At 38.7% G+C, this 16,940-nt stretch overlaps 1 protein-coding gene across 3 annotated transcripts in view; it reads left to right on the plus strand.

Moving 5' to 3' along the window:
* The window catches only part of PPP2R5E (protein phosphatase 2 regulatory subunit B'epsilon), a 149,631-nt gene extending 133,346 nt beyond the window's left edge, over nucleotides 1-16,285 (plus strand). For 2 of the 3 annotated variants that reach the window (XM_043921211.1, XM_043921212.1), the window contains exons 11-14: nucleotides 1,062-1,181; nucleotides 4,518-4,645; nucleotides 6,735-6,836; nucleotides 11,594-16,285. In XM_043921211.1, the coding sequence (XP_043777146.1) occupies nucleotides 1,062-1,181; nucleotides 4,518-4,645; nucleotides 6,735-6,836; nucleotides 11,594-11,693 (450 nt within the window). In that variant the 3' untranslated portion in view covers nucleotides 11,694-16,285. The remainder of the gene's footprint in view (nucleotides 1-1,061; nucleotides 1,182-4,517; nucleotides 4,646-6,734; nucleotides 6,837-11,593) is intronic. The other variant, XM_043921214.1, reaches the window with a different exon arrangement.
* The last annotated feature ends 655 nt before the right edge of the window (nucleotides 16,286-16,940 follow it).

The following is a 16,940-nucleotide window of genomic DNA, read 5'->3' on the forward strand; positions in this document are numbered from 1 at the left end:
AACAAAGGTCAGCAGTTGGTTTTATATTTGGAGAGTGTTTTAGAAGAAATTCAGAATGTTTCTTAACAAATGGCAAGGCTCGACTATACTTCACTTTTGATGGAAACACCCTCCTTCTCAAATCAGCTTCAATTCGCCAAAGCCCTACTTTACACATTTTCAGAAACTCTTCTAATTTCTTAATACCTGTTAGGTAAAATTAAACTAGTCATTGCTACCCAGATGCATCTTAAGATATGAAAAGATCATTTTTCATATTTTAATTGCATACTTAAGTTTTTTCTAGGCAGTCATTTCTTCATACCTAAATAGGAAAATGGTTTTTATTTTTCTGTCAGTTTCCCATTATATTTCAAACAAGCGACTGTACTATTGATTTGGCTCCATTGTGTGATCTAAAAGCTCTGGGTTTAGACGCACAGGGTACTGAGGCAACCAGATTCATTGTGCTCAGTAGCGAGCGAGTGTGTACATATGTACGTGTAAGCGTGGAGAATGGGTCCGCGTGTGCTGAGGAGTTAAAGTGGCATCTGTCTGTGACTGAATCTGCGCATTGGTGTGTCTCTGACTTTGTATGTTCTGTGAACTGGTGTCTCCTAGAGGAGCACCTAGCTCATGGCACGGACTGTAAATGTTTGGCAAACATCTGCATGTGCCGCTGTGGACTTTGTCCATCATGCAAGAGGGCCACTTGCCCACCGTTTTAAAAATATGGAGGCGGGGAGGCAAGCCCCACAGGGACATCCCATTTCCCAGGGCCCTGCTGCAGTGTGTAAGTACCCCGCTGCTCTATGGAATAGATGTAGCACATAGAGTATTTTTTCCAAAGTAAATAGAATCACATCTTCAATGCTATAGGAAATTTGTTCTTAACAAGTACCCTCCGGTGAGTTTCTTATGAAATAAATATCTAACATAAGTTAAATTCTGATTTGTTCATGTTCAGTTTTATGCATAAATTTTCATTATATTAAAACCGTGCAAAACTCTCATTTTCCTCATTGTCCGCAGGGATTTTTTAATCAAGCACCTGACACTTGGTGTTTTGCATGTACTTCTAGGTCATGTTCCTTGGGGAGCTGGAAGAAATACTGGATGTGATTGAACCTTCGCAGTTTGTTAAAATCCAAGAACCGTTGTTTAAACAAATCGCCAAGTGTGTGTCTAGCCCCCATTTTCAGGTTAGTTAAAAAGAGGGCATGAGCCAGAGTGGCTTGTACAACATGTATTATTTTGGTCAAGTTTTATTTCTGTTGAAAGAAATGTAATGGACACCAGCTACTTGTTGTTTTTATTGGCTGTTTTTCCACACAATAATAATACTTTTGATAATCACCACCTTCATCTTGAACTCTTGCTACATGACATCCACTGTGATGGTGCTTTCTGTCCAGTAACTTGAATTCTCACGACCACTCTACAGGCAGGGCATCCTGATTTTTACAGATGTAAACACTGACCTTCAGAGTGGTTCAATAACTTGTCTCAAAAGGGTTGAGAAAGAGGTGGACAGGTAGGGCTCCTATGGTGTGTAAGGGAATGGTGAATAAAGCTTAAGAAAGAAAAAGAATGCTGATCTTCTTTACTGTGTTAGATGTTTCACATACATACTCCTGAACTTCATATTATCCTGGGAGACTCCCCCCCTCCACTTTCTAGATGAGGAAAAGGCGGTTCAGAAAATGATTTGTTGAAGTTCCCAAGTTGAGAGGGAGTGAGGAGTCACATGGCATAGCTTCTTGTGAAAGCCTGTGACCTTCCTGTGGCACCAGTCTGCCTCCTTGTGGCCACTCAGAGAGATTACAGGGAAGGTGAGCTGGGCAACCCTTTCCTCCACTGGGGCCATTTTAGTTGTGCTGTGGGACCCACACTGGAGAGAAGAAGGTGATCCTGGGTGATTAGGTTTTATAATTTGGTTGTCTCATCAAAGGTCCAAATCACAGACCTAGAGAATTGACTCTATATATACTGCCTCTTGCTTGGAAGAGATTGTTCAGATCGCAGTTGGCAGTACAAAGCCCCGCTAGTAGCATGATGGACTTGATGGTAGACTTCCCTCTGAGCTGTTATTATCTTGCATAGTTAGAGACACTGGCTGTTGTTCTAATTTTTGACCTAAAGACATCTTTAGTATGTCAAGCCAGTAATCTAATCTTGCAGTTGTACCACAGAGCCAAGAAAAAAAAATAGAAACCATTCCATGAACCATCACATTCAGATGATATGACACATGTCTGCTGCTGCTGCTGCTAAGTCGCTTCAGTCGTGTCCGACTCTGTGCGACCCCATAGATGGTAGCCCACCAGGCTCCCCCGTCCCTGGGATTCTCCAGGCAAGAACACTGGAGTGGGTTGCCATTTCCTTCTCCGGACACATGTCTAGATTTCTTTAAAAATGCAGGACCCTTTGTAGATGTTTTACATATGACACATGGTCTATGGTGCTCAAATACTTGGATTGTTTACCTTATTTTTCAGTTTTTATTATGTGTTTGGGGGTAGTGGAGGGCAAAGAGCAGGAATCTCTTTCCAAATGAGCATTATCAGGAAGACTTAGACTCAAGTGAAGCTCGGAAGCATCGAAGGGAGACAGAGTGTCTTAATCCACTGGGGCTGTGTCTTAGGGCTACTTAACAAAATACCACAGACTGGGTGGCTTATGAACAACAGAAAACTTTTCTCAGAGTCCCAGGGGCTGGCACTCTGAGATCGGGTGGCAGCATGTTTGGGTGAGGGCTCTCTTTTGAGTCACAGACTTTTTGCTGTATCCTCATGTAGTAGAAGGGGCTAGGGAGCTCTCAGGGGTCTCTCTGAAAAGGCACTAATTCTATCATCTTTGGAAGTTAGGATCTCAATGTAGGAGTTGTGGAGGACACATTTAGACCACAGCAGACTTCCATAGCGCTTCCCAGGTGGCGCTAGTGGTAAAGAATCCACCTGTCAATGCAGGAGACGCAAGAGACGTGGGTTCGAACCCTGGGTTGGGGAGATCCCTCTGGAGATGGGCATGGCAACCCACTCCAGTATTTTTGCCTAGAAAACCCTGTGGACAGAGGAGCCTGGTGGGCTACAGTCCATGGGGTCACAAAGAGTTGGACATGACTTGAGCACACATATGTCTGTGTGGCTTAAACGATAGGAATTGATTCCTCATAGTTCTGTAGGCTGGAAGTCTGAGATCAGAGTGCCGGCATGGTCTGCTGCTGGGAGGGCTCTTTCTGGCCTGTACATCTTCTCACTGTGTCTTCGCATGGTCTTTCCTTGCTGCATGCTTGAGGAAAGAATCAAATCTCACGCTTCCTCTTCATAGAAGGTCTCCAAGCCTATCTGCAGTCAAATGCTCTTCCACTGAGCTATACTCCCATCTCCAAGCCTATCTGATTAGGGCCTCCCCCATATGACCTCTTTTAACCTTAGTTATCTTCTATCTCCAGATGCACTCACCCTAGAGGTTAGGGCTTCAGCAAATGAGTTTTGTGCAGGGGGTGGGGACAGATTTATTAAATGTATTTAAATGAAGCATAATTTCTTAATCTGTGTAAATGAAAGAAGCAACTCTTTTCCTTTCCCCATATAACTACTCTTAGAGTTTTTAGTGGTTTTTTTTTTTTTTTTTGAGACTTTGGTTTACTTGAATTATTATTGTTATCTTAGATTGCTTTTTAGAGTTTTTAGGTTTTCTTTGAAGCATTCCTTTGAGTTCAGAGAGTCAGTTGGTAAATGTGGCAGTCAGAAAAAAGAGGTTTGAGATAGCAAGTGTGTGTACATACAGCCAGTATCCCTAAGTCCAAAACTGAGTGACTTCCTCCTGGCTTACCCAGTTCAAAGGAGGGGACCAGAAATGAACTCTGGAAGGAGCCTGGGCACTAGACTCACATCTCCATTTATCACTGAAAAGCAGTGTGACTGTAGCCAGGCTCCCCATCCCTCTGAACCTCGGTGCCCTTGTTTGAACAGTAGTACCCACTCCTCGGATGGTGGTGAGGATAACACATTCTGCCTGCAGGCTGGGCACAGTCTCTGGCGAAAGGAGGTGTTTAGCAAATGCGCCTGCTCTGCAGAGATGGGCAGCTGCGTATTCTACAGCAGCTATTGATTGAAGGCCAGCTACGTGCTGGGCCCTGTGGTTGATCTGAACTGTGTGGGATGAAAGAGGTGAGCCAGGAAGGGAATTAAAGTGATGGGGAAACAGCATGGCATTTAGAAGCAGGGTGAAGGTGTCTGATGCTTGTGAGCTGTGTAGGGAAAATGTGGAATCAGGAGAATAAATGTGTTGAAAGGAGAATAAAAATAAGCAGGTAGCAGATCTTCTTTTTCTTCCCCAAATTGATTAACCAGTTTGGAACTTCGTGAAAGATTTTAAACCCACAAAAATGTAAAGTGTGATTAATACTTAATTTTATACTTGTTTGAATGATACTAAAATAGTCGTAAAATACTTTTTTTGAAGAGGTTATAATTTTGTTTTATCTTTGTCTTTTTTCTCTCTGTTAACATTTTCTTTTTCTTTTCTCAAAGGTGGCAGAAAGGGCACTCTATTATTGGAATAATGAATACATCATGAGTTTGATAGAAGAAAACTCTAACGTCATCCTTCCCATCATGTTTTCCAGTCTTTATAGGATTTCAAAAGAACATTGGAATCCGTAAGTTTTCAGTTTTCCCTGTCCTTCTCTTTCTTCCTCCCTCCCTCCTCCCCTTCTCCTCTTCCTTCCTTCCTCCCCACTCTCTCCATACCTCCTCTCCCCTTCCATCTTCCCTTCTCCTCCTCTCCTCTGGCCTCTCTTCCTCCCTCCTTCTCTCTTGCTTGATAAAATGTCTTGTATGCATGCTGTGTGTCAGATGTTGTGCATGATGCTGAAGATACGCGTGTGAAAAGGTAAAATGTCTACATTTTAGGAATTCACTGACTGATTGGGGAGACCCACAAGTAAACAGATTTTTTATAAAACAGTATTTTGAGTGTTGTTATGTTCACATACCTGTTTACTTGAGGGCATCTTAACCTGTCTTTGAATATTGCTAAGATCTTTTGGGGATGCTCTGGATCAAATGGAGAAATTTGTATATTGATGGGGGTGATGATGCTCATGCTGAATCTTAAAAGAATTGGGCAAGTGGATGGGGTGGGGGGTAGCCCATTCAGATAGTGGGTTTACCCGTCACCTAAAAAGGCACAAAAGGTAAGAAGCACCTGTCGTGTCGTGTTCTGAGACCTGTAAATGTGGGGGAGCTGAAGCACATGGTCATTTGAGAAGTTTGCTGGAAGATTGGGTCAGAAAGTAGAGGAGTGCCTACGTGAGGCTTCACCAAATAAATAATAAGGAAACACTAGAGAGCTGAAGGAAGGGAAGTGGTCTGAATTGATTTGCATTTTAGCAAGATCCATTTTTTAAAAACCCACTCAGTCATTATACATGTTCTGTAGAGGGAAAAAACATTTTTGAATGTTTTTTATCATCTAGTCTTATGAAAGTTAAAGCATTTTGTGTTTGAATGACTTTACATATTTCTCTATGACATAAAAAGAAAATTGACTGTGGCATTAAAAATCAAATATAATTCGGTATTTCCATAGTTTGTCTACAAGTTTTGCATACAACTATAAAATATCAAATTTTTCACTTTTCACATTTGTCAAATTTGTGACTAAAGCTTATAAAAATATAAGAGTTGGCAAACTGTTAAATCTCATTATGCAGATAGCCTCTTGAGAACCTAGAGAGTGGTTCTAGCATGTGTCCTTAACCTCTCAGCAGACTGTATTTGCCTTTTCTCCATCACAGCTCCATCACTGTCATATCTGAGAAGGTCTTTCTTTTCAACAAAAGACAGCTGAAGTTTCTCTTTTAATGAACACAGGGCAGAAGCAACACAGTAAATCCACTTTAAAATGTTTCAGAAACTTCACACCCAAGGAATGCCTTTTTCAGTGGTGTTGGAAAACACGCAAAATGGAAGAAATGTTGTATAGCTTTGCACAGGGAAGTGTTATTTAGATTCTAGTCTGAAGATACTAAGCTCGTCATGGCAGAGTCCTCACACTGCCAAGAGCTTATTCTTAGACTTGATAAGCATGGGCAGCCATTTGGCTCTTGAGCTGATTAGTGTTCCATCGCTGATAGCAGCGATCACCAGCTAGCCAATTACCTTCAGCCTGTGCGTTGAGTCAGCAAGAGGACTGATGCAAATCACCACTAGAAATGTAGCTCATATTAAGCTGCCCAACTTACAGGGGCCTGGTATCATCTTTGAATATGAATTATAGATATATAAAATTTGTTACCATGGGAACAGCCTTTGATTTTGATGAATTATGTATATTATCACTTTAAAAATAAAATTCTATGCAAATTCAGGTCTCAAAGGTTGGTCCTGCCACAAGTGTTCATTTTTAGGGTGAAGTTGCTTTATTTTTATACTTGCCTTTGTATTAATTGAAATTAACAAGTGCCCATAGGCAAGTCTATTCTGGGTACCAATGATTAGAAGGGCAAAATTAGATTTTCTTTTTCTAATCCTGCCAACCCCTCAGAAAGATTCTCTTGTCTAAAGAATGTAGCTCTCTTCATGTGGAAATGAATTGTAGGTCATTTCTAGTTGTTGTAACTAAAAAAGGGATGGTGACTATGCAGTGTGAGGAGCCCATTCAGGTAAAGGTTGTACATCCATTTTCTTCAGGCAGCAACCCATTATGTAGGACTAACCAACATGTTCCTTTCTCTCTGCTTCCAGGGCTATTGTGGCGTTAGTGTACAATGTGTTGAAGGCGTTTATGGAAATGAACAGCACCATGTTTGATGAGCTGACAGCCACATACAAGTCAGATCGTCAGCGGTAACTTTTTAAAGCTTTTTTGTCAGCTGCACATAAAGCTATTGAGTTCTTTCCTTGCTCTTTGCTGAATTTGCCTAGTTGTACCTGAAATCCTAAGCAGCACGATTTTATTTCCAGATTCATTTTTGCGTGTGCATTAGCTGTGTCTTTATTAGTGTGCCACTGGGTAACAAAGTGTCATTTTGGTTAAGGCTGCTTTCCTCCTTCCCTTCCCCTCTGCATCCAGGTTAGAAGCCTGGCGCATAACTGGTGTTTCAGGATCACATAAGGGGACCCATCAGATCATTAGCCATCTGGATTCACTCCCATTCTGAACTAGAATTGGGCTGATTTGTCCTTCACCCAGCAGCAAGAGAGATGGGGCATGTTTTTTGTTTAGCTCTTTGACCCAGAACTTAACTTTCTATACTAGAACCCAGCACATTCCTGTGATTTAGAGGGCAGTGAAAAGAACAAGGAGGTAAAGAGTATTATGCAAATCTTGATACGTTTAAGGTCAAAAGGGAGCAGAAACCAGTTGAACTCATTATAATAAATGCTTCTGGTTTCATGGGTCTTTCTTGATTTCATTTACGTGATTCTTCAATTTTGTTATTTCTCGTTCAGTATATTCAACTTTCCAAAAGATGTGTCTCAGTCTGTGTGGGCTGCTATACCACATTATAGGTATCTTGTGGGTAGCTTCCAAACAACTAAAATGTTCTGGAGTCCAGAAGCCCAAGAGCATGGTGCCCCCATGGTTGGATGAGGGCCCTCTTTCTGGTTCAGAGCTGGTACCTTCCCACTTATGTCTTCACAAGGTGGAAGGGGCAAGGGATCTCTGTGGGGTTTCTTTTATAAGAGCACTAATCCCATTCATGAGGGCTCCACCCTCATGACCTAATCACCCCAAAGGCCCCACCTACTAATACCATCACCTCTGGGGTTTAGGATGTCAACATGTGAATTTTGGGGGCACATAAATATTCAGACCCTGACTTGATGTACTTGGAGAGGTTGAGGAAAGTCTAGAGAGCTCCTTAGTAGTTGGAACTGCTGGGCTGACTTTTCTCATCCAGAAGAAAATGTCAGCTTGTGTATATTATAAAACCATAGACCTTCAAGGATCCCAGTGTTCATACTCGGGACCTGGCTAAACCTCCTGAGAAAAGCTGTCTGTGGTTCCCTTGCACCTTTTCCTGATTTTTAATATGTTACTTGGATTTTAGATAAAAGGAGCAATGAAGGGAAAGGTTTGGTGGCAGGGGACAGAGGATCGTCATAGTGATTTTTTAAAAAATGACCAGGATGTGGTATACAAGAGCAACTTTATGGCATACGAAAAGTGTTTAATAGTAGAGAGAAGAGACTTGAGTTTTTTTTAATACCACGTTGAGGTAAAAATCAGTTATTGGATATGTTGTACCAGACTTAAAGAATTTTTAATTTACTATATTTGTAGTTGTTGCAAATCATTAGATTTATAATAACCCTCCATGTTTCAAACTTAAAATCTTTAAAAAATGTTATTTAAGTGAAGGAAATACAGGGCAAATTTTCATACTGTGATATACCATTAAGGAGTGCATTGTACATAATATCCTTTTTTTTATAGTAACTAAAAACCCATTTTTATTTTCCTAGTTGAATAAGGATTAAATCTGTAGAAATCCATTAAGACTACTGAAGACCTATTTCTAAAACATTCAAATCATTTGAATTAATTTTGTTCACTTTTATTGAATTTCAAAATTGTTTTATGATCATATATCATTTAAACTAAATAGGCCAGACTCTTGAAAAAGATAATTAACAGCAAATAGACACTATGAAGCTGACTATGACAGTCTGGTGTTTTAAAGTGATTTATAGTGAGTGGACTTTCTTAATGACAGAGGATTATTTAAGAACTATAGTATTTTGTCTAATGAGCTATACAAGGGTATACTTAGTAGATGGGAATACTGGTTTTTTGTGGATATAGGAAGAGAAAAAGAGACTGAAGAGATTTGTATTGTCCGACAAGAGCTTCCCTGGTGGCTCAGATGGTAAAGAATCTACCTGCAGTGTGGGAGACCTGGGTTCCATCCCTGGGTTGGGAAGATTCCCCTGGCGGAGTGCATGGCAACCCACTCCAGTATTCTTAGCTGGAGAATCCCCATGGACAGAGGAGCCTGGTGGGCTACAGTGCATGGGTCACAAAGAGTCCCGACAAGAAATGAAAAGAGGATTTATTTCTAGAGTCCTGACAAGAAATGAAAAGAGGATTTATTTCTAGAAGGCAAGAAGTTAGTAACTGTTGCAGTTCAGATCAACATTTTTTTAGTATTACAAATCTGAAAATGGTGGGTGGAATAAGTAACTAACACTGATGGATACATATGTCAACATTAGTGCTCTGTGAAATTGTAACAGTGAGTTTCACATTATCCCTAGTATGACAGCTAAGTGAAGTTTTAAACTGCCACCTACAGAGAGAGAGAAAAGTGGGAAAGAATAGGGGTGACAGAAGCTATATCAGAAATACTTAGGGTTTTTGAAGATAAAGCTGTCAATATAAAAGATGTATGATAACTCAGCAAAAAGTTTACCTAGAAGAAAAGCCCCATAGGGTAGACTGCATTGACTGCTATACAACTCTTGATCAAAGATTGGTGAAATGCCTCAGTAACAAGATTATGAGTGTTTAATCATGTCAGCTCTTCATTTAAACTGCAAATTAGGGCAATAAGAACCTAACATGTGTTGAAGCTGTTTTTTAGTTGAATAAAGTCTCTAAAGCCCTTGGTTACTATCTTCCTCCTCTTCCAAGTAAAAAGCTCAATATGCATTGAAACTCAGCAGGATCAGCAGAATTTACTTTCAAATCCATATTCTATGATAACATTTATTTAGACCTAATGTTGGGCTTCCCTGGGAGTCCATTGTTTAAGAATCTGCCTTGCAGTGCCAGGGGAACCTGTTTGATCCCTGGTCCAGGAAGAGCCCACATCCCGCAGAGCAGCTAAGCCCGCATGCCATAACTACTGAGCCCAGCCCTCTAGAGCCCGAATCACAGTGACTGAGCCCACACGCTGAATCTGCTGAAGCCAAAGTGCCTGGAGCCTGTGCTCTGCAACAAGAGAAGCCCCTGCATTGAGAAGCCTGTTCCACAACAAAGAGAAGCCCCCGCTCACCACGAGCAGAGAAGAGCTTGCAGGACAGCGAAGACCCAGCACGGCCGATAATAAATAAATGAATCTTTAGACGGGCCTAGTGTTGTCCCCAGATTGTACTGAGAAACCACAGTGATACTTGACCAGTTTTGCTTTGCAGTTAGGTATCTAGAATCCATAATGGTTGGAGAATTATTGCCCTATAAATAAAATTTTTCAGGGTCAAAGTTACCAAGTAGGTAATTGTTTGAAAAACTATTATGCCTACTAAAATTCATGTTGTGTCAAGTGTATTTGAGCCAGTTAAAACTAGTTGCAGTAAACAAGGCTTAAATTGCCAAAATACTAATTATAAAATGATGGAATGGGGATGTAAAAGTCTTTAGATATTTCTAGAGGTATTTTGGCGGGGGAGATGAAGATTAATTTCTGTTGCTGTAGATAATCAGTACAACTTAAAAAACTGGTAATGACTTAAAAAATACAAGGCAGTGGAATTATATATACATTTCACTTATGTGGATTTCCTTCCCTGAATAAATATACTGTACTGCAGTGAAGTATAAAAGTCTTGCTAAGTGAAGTCAAATTCTTCCCAAGTGAAGTAGAGCCCCTGTTTTTAGGAATTATCTGAATTTATGGATTCACAAATATTATCAGGTCTGCTGTTTACTGGTTCATCACAACATGAAGAAACTTGGAACAGGGTAGTGAGTTATTTTTAATAAATATGAATTTATAGTGGAGCCATGTATTCCTGGATTCCGTACTTACTACTTCATAGTTATTAAAGTTAACATCTTTTCTTTTATAAAAGTATGGTAATCTAAAAATGTCCTGGGCAAAATAAAATTCCTTTACCCTATTTTGAACATCAAGTTTTTGGGGAAATTTTAACCAAACAGTGAAATCTGAAGTCTGTAAGTCACAAATTGATATTGAGCCAAATTCAAAGGCTTGGAACATTAAAAATTTAATAACTGATAATATCAACAAAGTTCTGTTGAGAATTAAATTGTAGAAGAAAGGATGTTTAATTTTATATATAGGTATAAAATAAATTCATGATTTGGTTTCTTTGGTTTGATATTTTTAAGAACAAGATTCTGCTAAAGACTTTACATACATATAATGTAGAAAAAATGGACCATAATAAAGAGGAAGTATGTTTTCTTGACCTATTACGTTCTCTGTATCAGTGTCATCTCTAGCAACCCCTTTGAGAAACTTCAGAGATAAAAAGAAAATCAGATTTGAACTAGACCCAAAGTAAAAATGACTAATATGCCATTGGATTTAGGGTAACAGATACTTATAAATGTTGATCATTTTTTTTCTTGGTATTTTGAAGTTAATCTTCCTTATTAAGCTAAGTGTAAAGGAATACTAATGTGAAATGAAATCTTAAAATATTCTTGTCTATGTTGTTTCTATATATGTGTCAAGGAAAAAAAAAAAAGAGCAGAAAACCAAAAAGATGAAACACCTACAAGTTTAATGCCAGAGTTTTCAGAGATATTTAAAAAGACTGGGTTAAAGTATGTCAAAGGGGCAGTTATTGTTGGATAATCTTTTTAAACTTTCTCAGTTGTTTACCTTATATTCTATTTTTTTTTCCCCCAGTGAGAAAAAGAAAGAAAAGGAACGTGAAGAATTGTGGAAAAAACTGGAGGATCTGGAGTTAAAGAGAGGTCTTAGACGTGATGGGATAATTCCGACTTAACGAAAGCAACACCACCACCGTCACTAACCTGTGGAGTCACACGTTTATGTCGTAGGAGATGGAGCCACAGTTTTCTGTATTGTGCAACCTTACAGTAGATTTCACATTTGTTTCATTATTACAACAGCACTGTATATACCTGTCTCTAAGTAAAGAAAAAAAAATAAGGACTTCAATCCAAAGTTTGGACAGTAGATGGACTTCTCAGAACTTGGCAAACGTAATTATTGTTCTAACCCTCTTTTAAAAAAAAAAAAGGAGTCTTCAGAGATCTGTTGATGAAATTGCTATATTAAAATTCCATTATTGGGAGTTCCTTATTTATCATTAGCAGAGAGTATGAAACAATTTTCAAATGTGAACAATCTTCAATTTAGCTTGTCTTTCTGCTAAGCTGTTAAATGTATTTATAGTAAAGAAAGGAAAAAAAAAAAGACTGTCATTTCCTTATAAGTTTGTATAACATCCTCCTCTGGATAACTTGACTGTAATTTGACATCTTTTCCTTTTGCACATCTTCATGAGTTGAATGTGGAATGGGGCTATGAATTATAAAGGTCCCGTGGTAAAAGTTTCGTTTACTGGAATGAACATCTTTCCAGTAACCAGGTAGTCCTGGTACTCCTTTAGTTTTAAAATTAGGAGTAAAAGAGAACAGGTGATAAACATAGTAGGGAAGGGAATTTTGGATTCATGCATGAGTTTATGGTGAATCCAGATCAATGTCTTGAATCCTTTGAAAACAGGCACTGGGACAAGATAGGGTTCAGTACCTGACCAGTATTAGTTATGTACATCATTGAACACACATACCAGAGATGTTTTAGAAATGTCAGGAGACATCCTTTTGGACCATTTTGAAATAAGATAGACAAACACTGAACAGTACAACCATGAAATTGATTGCCAGGATTGTGAATCTAATTGGGAATAGAGTTGAGCAAACAGCTTGGACTGTTTGGAGTTGTTGCCTTACTTTTTAATATGTATTTATAAAGTATTCCAGCAAAAAGAGGATGTAGCCTCTGGGGAAAACAAACAAACATATTACAGTGTTTTTTGTAGATTCTCGTTCTATATCCCATCACAGCGCCAGCCCTGTTTTTAGCCAGAAAGGATTCAGGATAAACGTTATTATGCATTCTGAATTGGATGCGTATTCCTAACTACTGTATTTGTTACCAAAAGTGGTTCTACAAATGCTACTGAAAAAAATCTGGAAATTCCTAATGTCCTGAGTGTTAATAATAAAGTTTAAAAATGCTTTTATATCAAAGGTGCATTGTGACCAAATTGTTTAAGAAAACAAACAAAAAAACCACAAAATCTAGGGCTGTATTATAGATATATCTTACTGGCTCTCTGCTTTGTATTTGAAAGAGGAATCTTACATCTTGGGGAGTTAAAATGCTGATAAAACTTGTGTACATTGTGTACTTAACCTAATGCAGTTGCATTATCATGTACTGAAAGATATGTGTTTTGGGATTTATTTCCAGGATGCTTTTGCTTGTTATGGACATGGCAGCAGTGAGTTGATAATCCTAAACCATCCCTTCCAGCAGTATTCGTGATATGGAGCTGATTCTGCGTTCATGTGTTGAATTGTGATAGTAGCAAACAGGAACATATGAACTGTTGTTGCTCTTAATAGAAATATGGTATCAATATGGGCTTGTATATTTTCTTCCTTCCATTTAAAATATAAGCTAGAATATGCAGTTTTATTCTTTATAAGAAAAAAGGAAAAAAAAAGAAGCCGCTGACCTTTCTCCCCTATCAAGTGTTTCAGGATTATCAGGTCACAGTTTGTGCATAAAGTCAGCCAATTATGGACATTGTCATCTCAATAACTTTGTAAGAAAAAAACAAAACTTGGCATTGTTAATTCTGAAAAAGAAATAGCAGTAAAAGAGTTATATGCAATATCAAACATAACATGGTTTAGTGGAATTAATAGATTTTTTTTTTTTAAAGAACTTTAATGGGGATTCAATGTAAAGCTGGCAGAGGCTGCCAAAGATGAAAGAACTTACTTTAAAAGTGCTGGAGCAAAGGTGCAAGTTCAAATGCTAAAGATAAAAATAAATTTGTAACAAACCATCTCCTTCAGCCCTTTTGATTTTAGCCCATGAGTTTTGACTTTGCTTTATATTTAATTTTGACAATGTGAACTTTTGTTTGCTATCAAGGTCACAGGTTTATGAACTATATCTCTGCCTGTTAGAATGAAATGCAGTCATTTGAAATGAGAAAGACCAGGATTCTTTATTGCACCTTACCCTGTCTTCAGAGTTAAGGTGAAAGCTGTACCGATATCCTTGATGTCAATTTCGTATGTTGAGCATTCCAAACTGAGAAGAATAAAGCCAAATTTTAGACATATTTAAAGAAGCTATTATAGATATATGTCTAAAATTCATAGGGCAACTTCTGAGAAGAAACACTGTCTTTTCTATTTTAACCGAAAGTGACAATGTGACATTTGTCATGTTGTATCCAGTGACGCAGAGTAACTGAGGTAACCTGACTGTTGCACTATGTGACATATTTAAGGACGTACTTGCTGCATTTGCAGCAGCCCTCTCTCTTTGTCCTTTCCCACATTTCTGCTGTTGCTGCAACTTGAGTTAATTGTGACAAATGCATCTTTGTGTTATATTTTGTTTGCTTCCTAATTTCCAGAACTATATATAAATATATTTTTTAAATAGCAAATATTGTAGTTAGTGAGTGATGATCACTCCAACCTTATCCCTACCATATTGGTTTCAGGGGTAGGATTAAGAGTGTCTTTGGAAGAAAAACAAAAAAACAAAACCCTGTGGTTTAGAAGGATGCTGAGGCCTTAGGCTGTGGGCCTAGAACAACCATGTGAGTGAATTGACCCATCTCATACTTTGAATCAAGCATGCATTCCTTTTCTCATTGTGCAAGTGTCCCCAGTTGTTTTCCCTCAGTGTTTAGTTTTTGTCCTTTGAAATTTTATTATATTTTGCTCTCCCTAACATCTGTTTTTTATAAAATAAAATAAAAAACAAAAAAAGTGAGATATAAGTAATACCCTCAATGCCTCTGGATACTCACAAGCAGGGTTATACTCCTTCATCTTGGGCTCAATTGCCTAAATGGAAGGGTTTAATTTATTTTGTACCTCCTTCTATCCGTGGGACAGTCCAGGGTGCAGAGCCAGGAATTGCTTATAATTGCACCTGCTATACTTAAATGTATAGCCCTAGGCTCAATCACACTATGGAAAGAAAAAAAAAAGTATATTTAGAGCTTTAAAAGCTTTTTTATTTTTTTGTGGGGCCCGGGGGGGGTGGGTTGGGAAAGGGAAGATGTATGGATGTTATTGGCATTTTTAAGTGTTCAGAGGTGGTTTTTTTTTTTTTTTTCCTTCTGTTTTGTTTTTTTTCCCTTCAATTGGATGCACTGACCTGGCCCAAGAAATAAAGAGATTCTCTCTTTTGATGCTATTACCAATGTTATGACAAAGTGACAGTCACCTGGAACAAAAAAGGTGGCACCAGACATGATCAGTGATATTTTATTTGCACATCGATATTTTTATTTTTATATTCTGGCTCAGCTGCTTCTCTGAGTGGAGTTAAGGAATGAGCCACAAAGAATTTTTGTAGTAGCTATATTGGCAGCGCATTTTATATTTCTCAGTATTTAATTTTGAAACTCTTAAAAGGATGGTGCATCTTGAGAGAAAGCTGAGCAGATTTTAACCTAGTGGAATGTTAATTTGTGCTGCTTCTTGTGCACGCCTGCAGCAGTAGCATCTCTCTTGGAAATAAACATCCCAGATTATGACGTCTATGAATATAGGTTTCCTTTTCTATCCCACTCCTTCCCTTCCCTCCCCTGTCTTTCCTCTTTCCCTTCTCTTTTCTTTACTTTTTTGGAAATCACTTATTGTATATAAGTTGTAATCCAGACCTCATGTATCAGTGGGGAACTTTCAAATATAAATATTACCAATACATTTTCTGGTTGTTGTCTGATTTTTGATTGAGGTATAATGAGAATGACATGTCTATTGCTTTTGGTTTGAGGATTTCGCTTCAGCTTCATGCATCTTTTGGTATTTTAGTATTTCATTGTTTTAGCAGGAGAGGGCAGCAAAAGTTCATTTTCCCTGTTAGAAATGCTGTGATTCATGACTGGTTTTAAATTTAGTTGTGTGTGTGTGTGTTTTTAAACAGCATCTGTTTGTGGGTAGAGGTAAAAAATGAAACATTTTTGATATGAAAATTTGCATATGAAAATTATAGACTGGTTCAACCAGACAGTGAAGACTTCTGATCCACATGAAAGTTAAAAGGCCACGAAACAATCTTCTGGCACTGGCTAAAATATGCTACTTCCTTTTCAAACACAACAAAATGCAAGCTGAATCTTAAAAAACACTTGGAGTTTAAAATGCCTTTCTTTGGAAATGATTTACTTTCTTCAAAGTGGTAACAGAAACAAAAATGAAGGTGCTCCCAAAGGAAAATGTAACCTTCCCCTTTCACAGATGTGTGAGAGGTTCTGTACTGTGGGTGCATCCTAATAAAGAAGCAGTGAAGAGTTTCCAGGCACCTGGCTATGTGTGTTTGTTCATCTGTTTCTGACCTCCATGACCTTTTTGAACCATACAAATAGTAGATTTGATCAATATAAATGTGAGACAGGTTGGTATGTTCAGGCTTTCAACTTGAGAAAATCAGTTTGTGATTAGAGTGTGCTCCAGGGTCTATTGCTGGGTATGCAAATACCCCAGAACTTGGTGGCAAAATTGAAGTTATTTATTTTGTTCACAGATGTACGATGTGGGCAGGACTTGGCAAGAATTCTTGTCTTTGCTATTCAAGTGTCAGCTTGGGTTTATCAGGTGGGACAGGAGAACTCCCTTCCAACATGGCTAACTGCATGGCCGGCCAGTCGGTGCTGGCTGTTGACTTGGGGTTCAGCCAGAGAACTCCGTTCTTGACACAGACTTCCTTTTGGGCGTGCCTTCCGTTACATCCTCAAAGTATGACAACTAGGAATGAGCGTTTTAATTGACAGGAGGTGGACACTGCCAATTCTTTAAAACCTGGGCCCAGAAACTGTCACAACGTGATTTCTGTCATATTTTGTTGCTCACACAGTGACAAAGTCTGCTCAGATACAAGTGTAGGGGATGTGGGCCTCATCGCTATGTGATGAGAGGAATGTCATCTGTAGCCAACCATGGGATACTTTCTTTGTAAA

The sequence above is a fragment of the Cervus elaphus genome, chromosome 12 (genome assembly GCF_910594005.1).
Source record: "Cervus elaphus chromosome 12, mCerEla1.1, whole genome shotgun sequence".
Classification (NCBI taxonomy): Eukaryota; Metazoa; Chordata; class Mammalia; order Artiodactyla; family Cervidae; genus Cervus; species Cervus elaphus.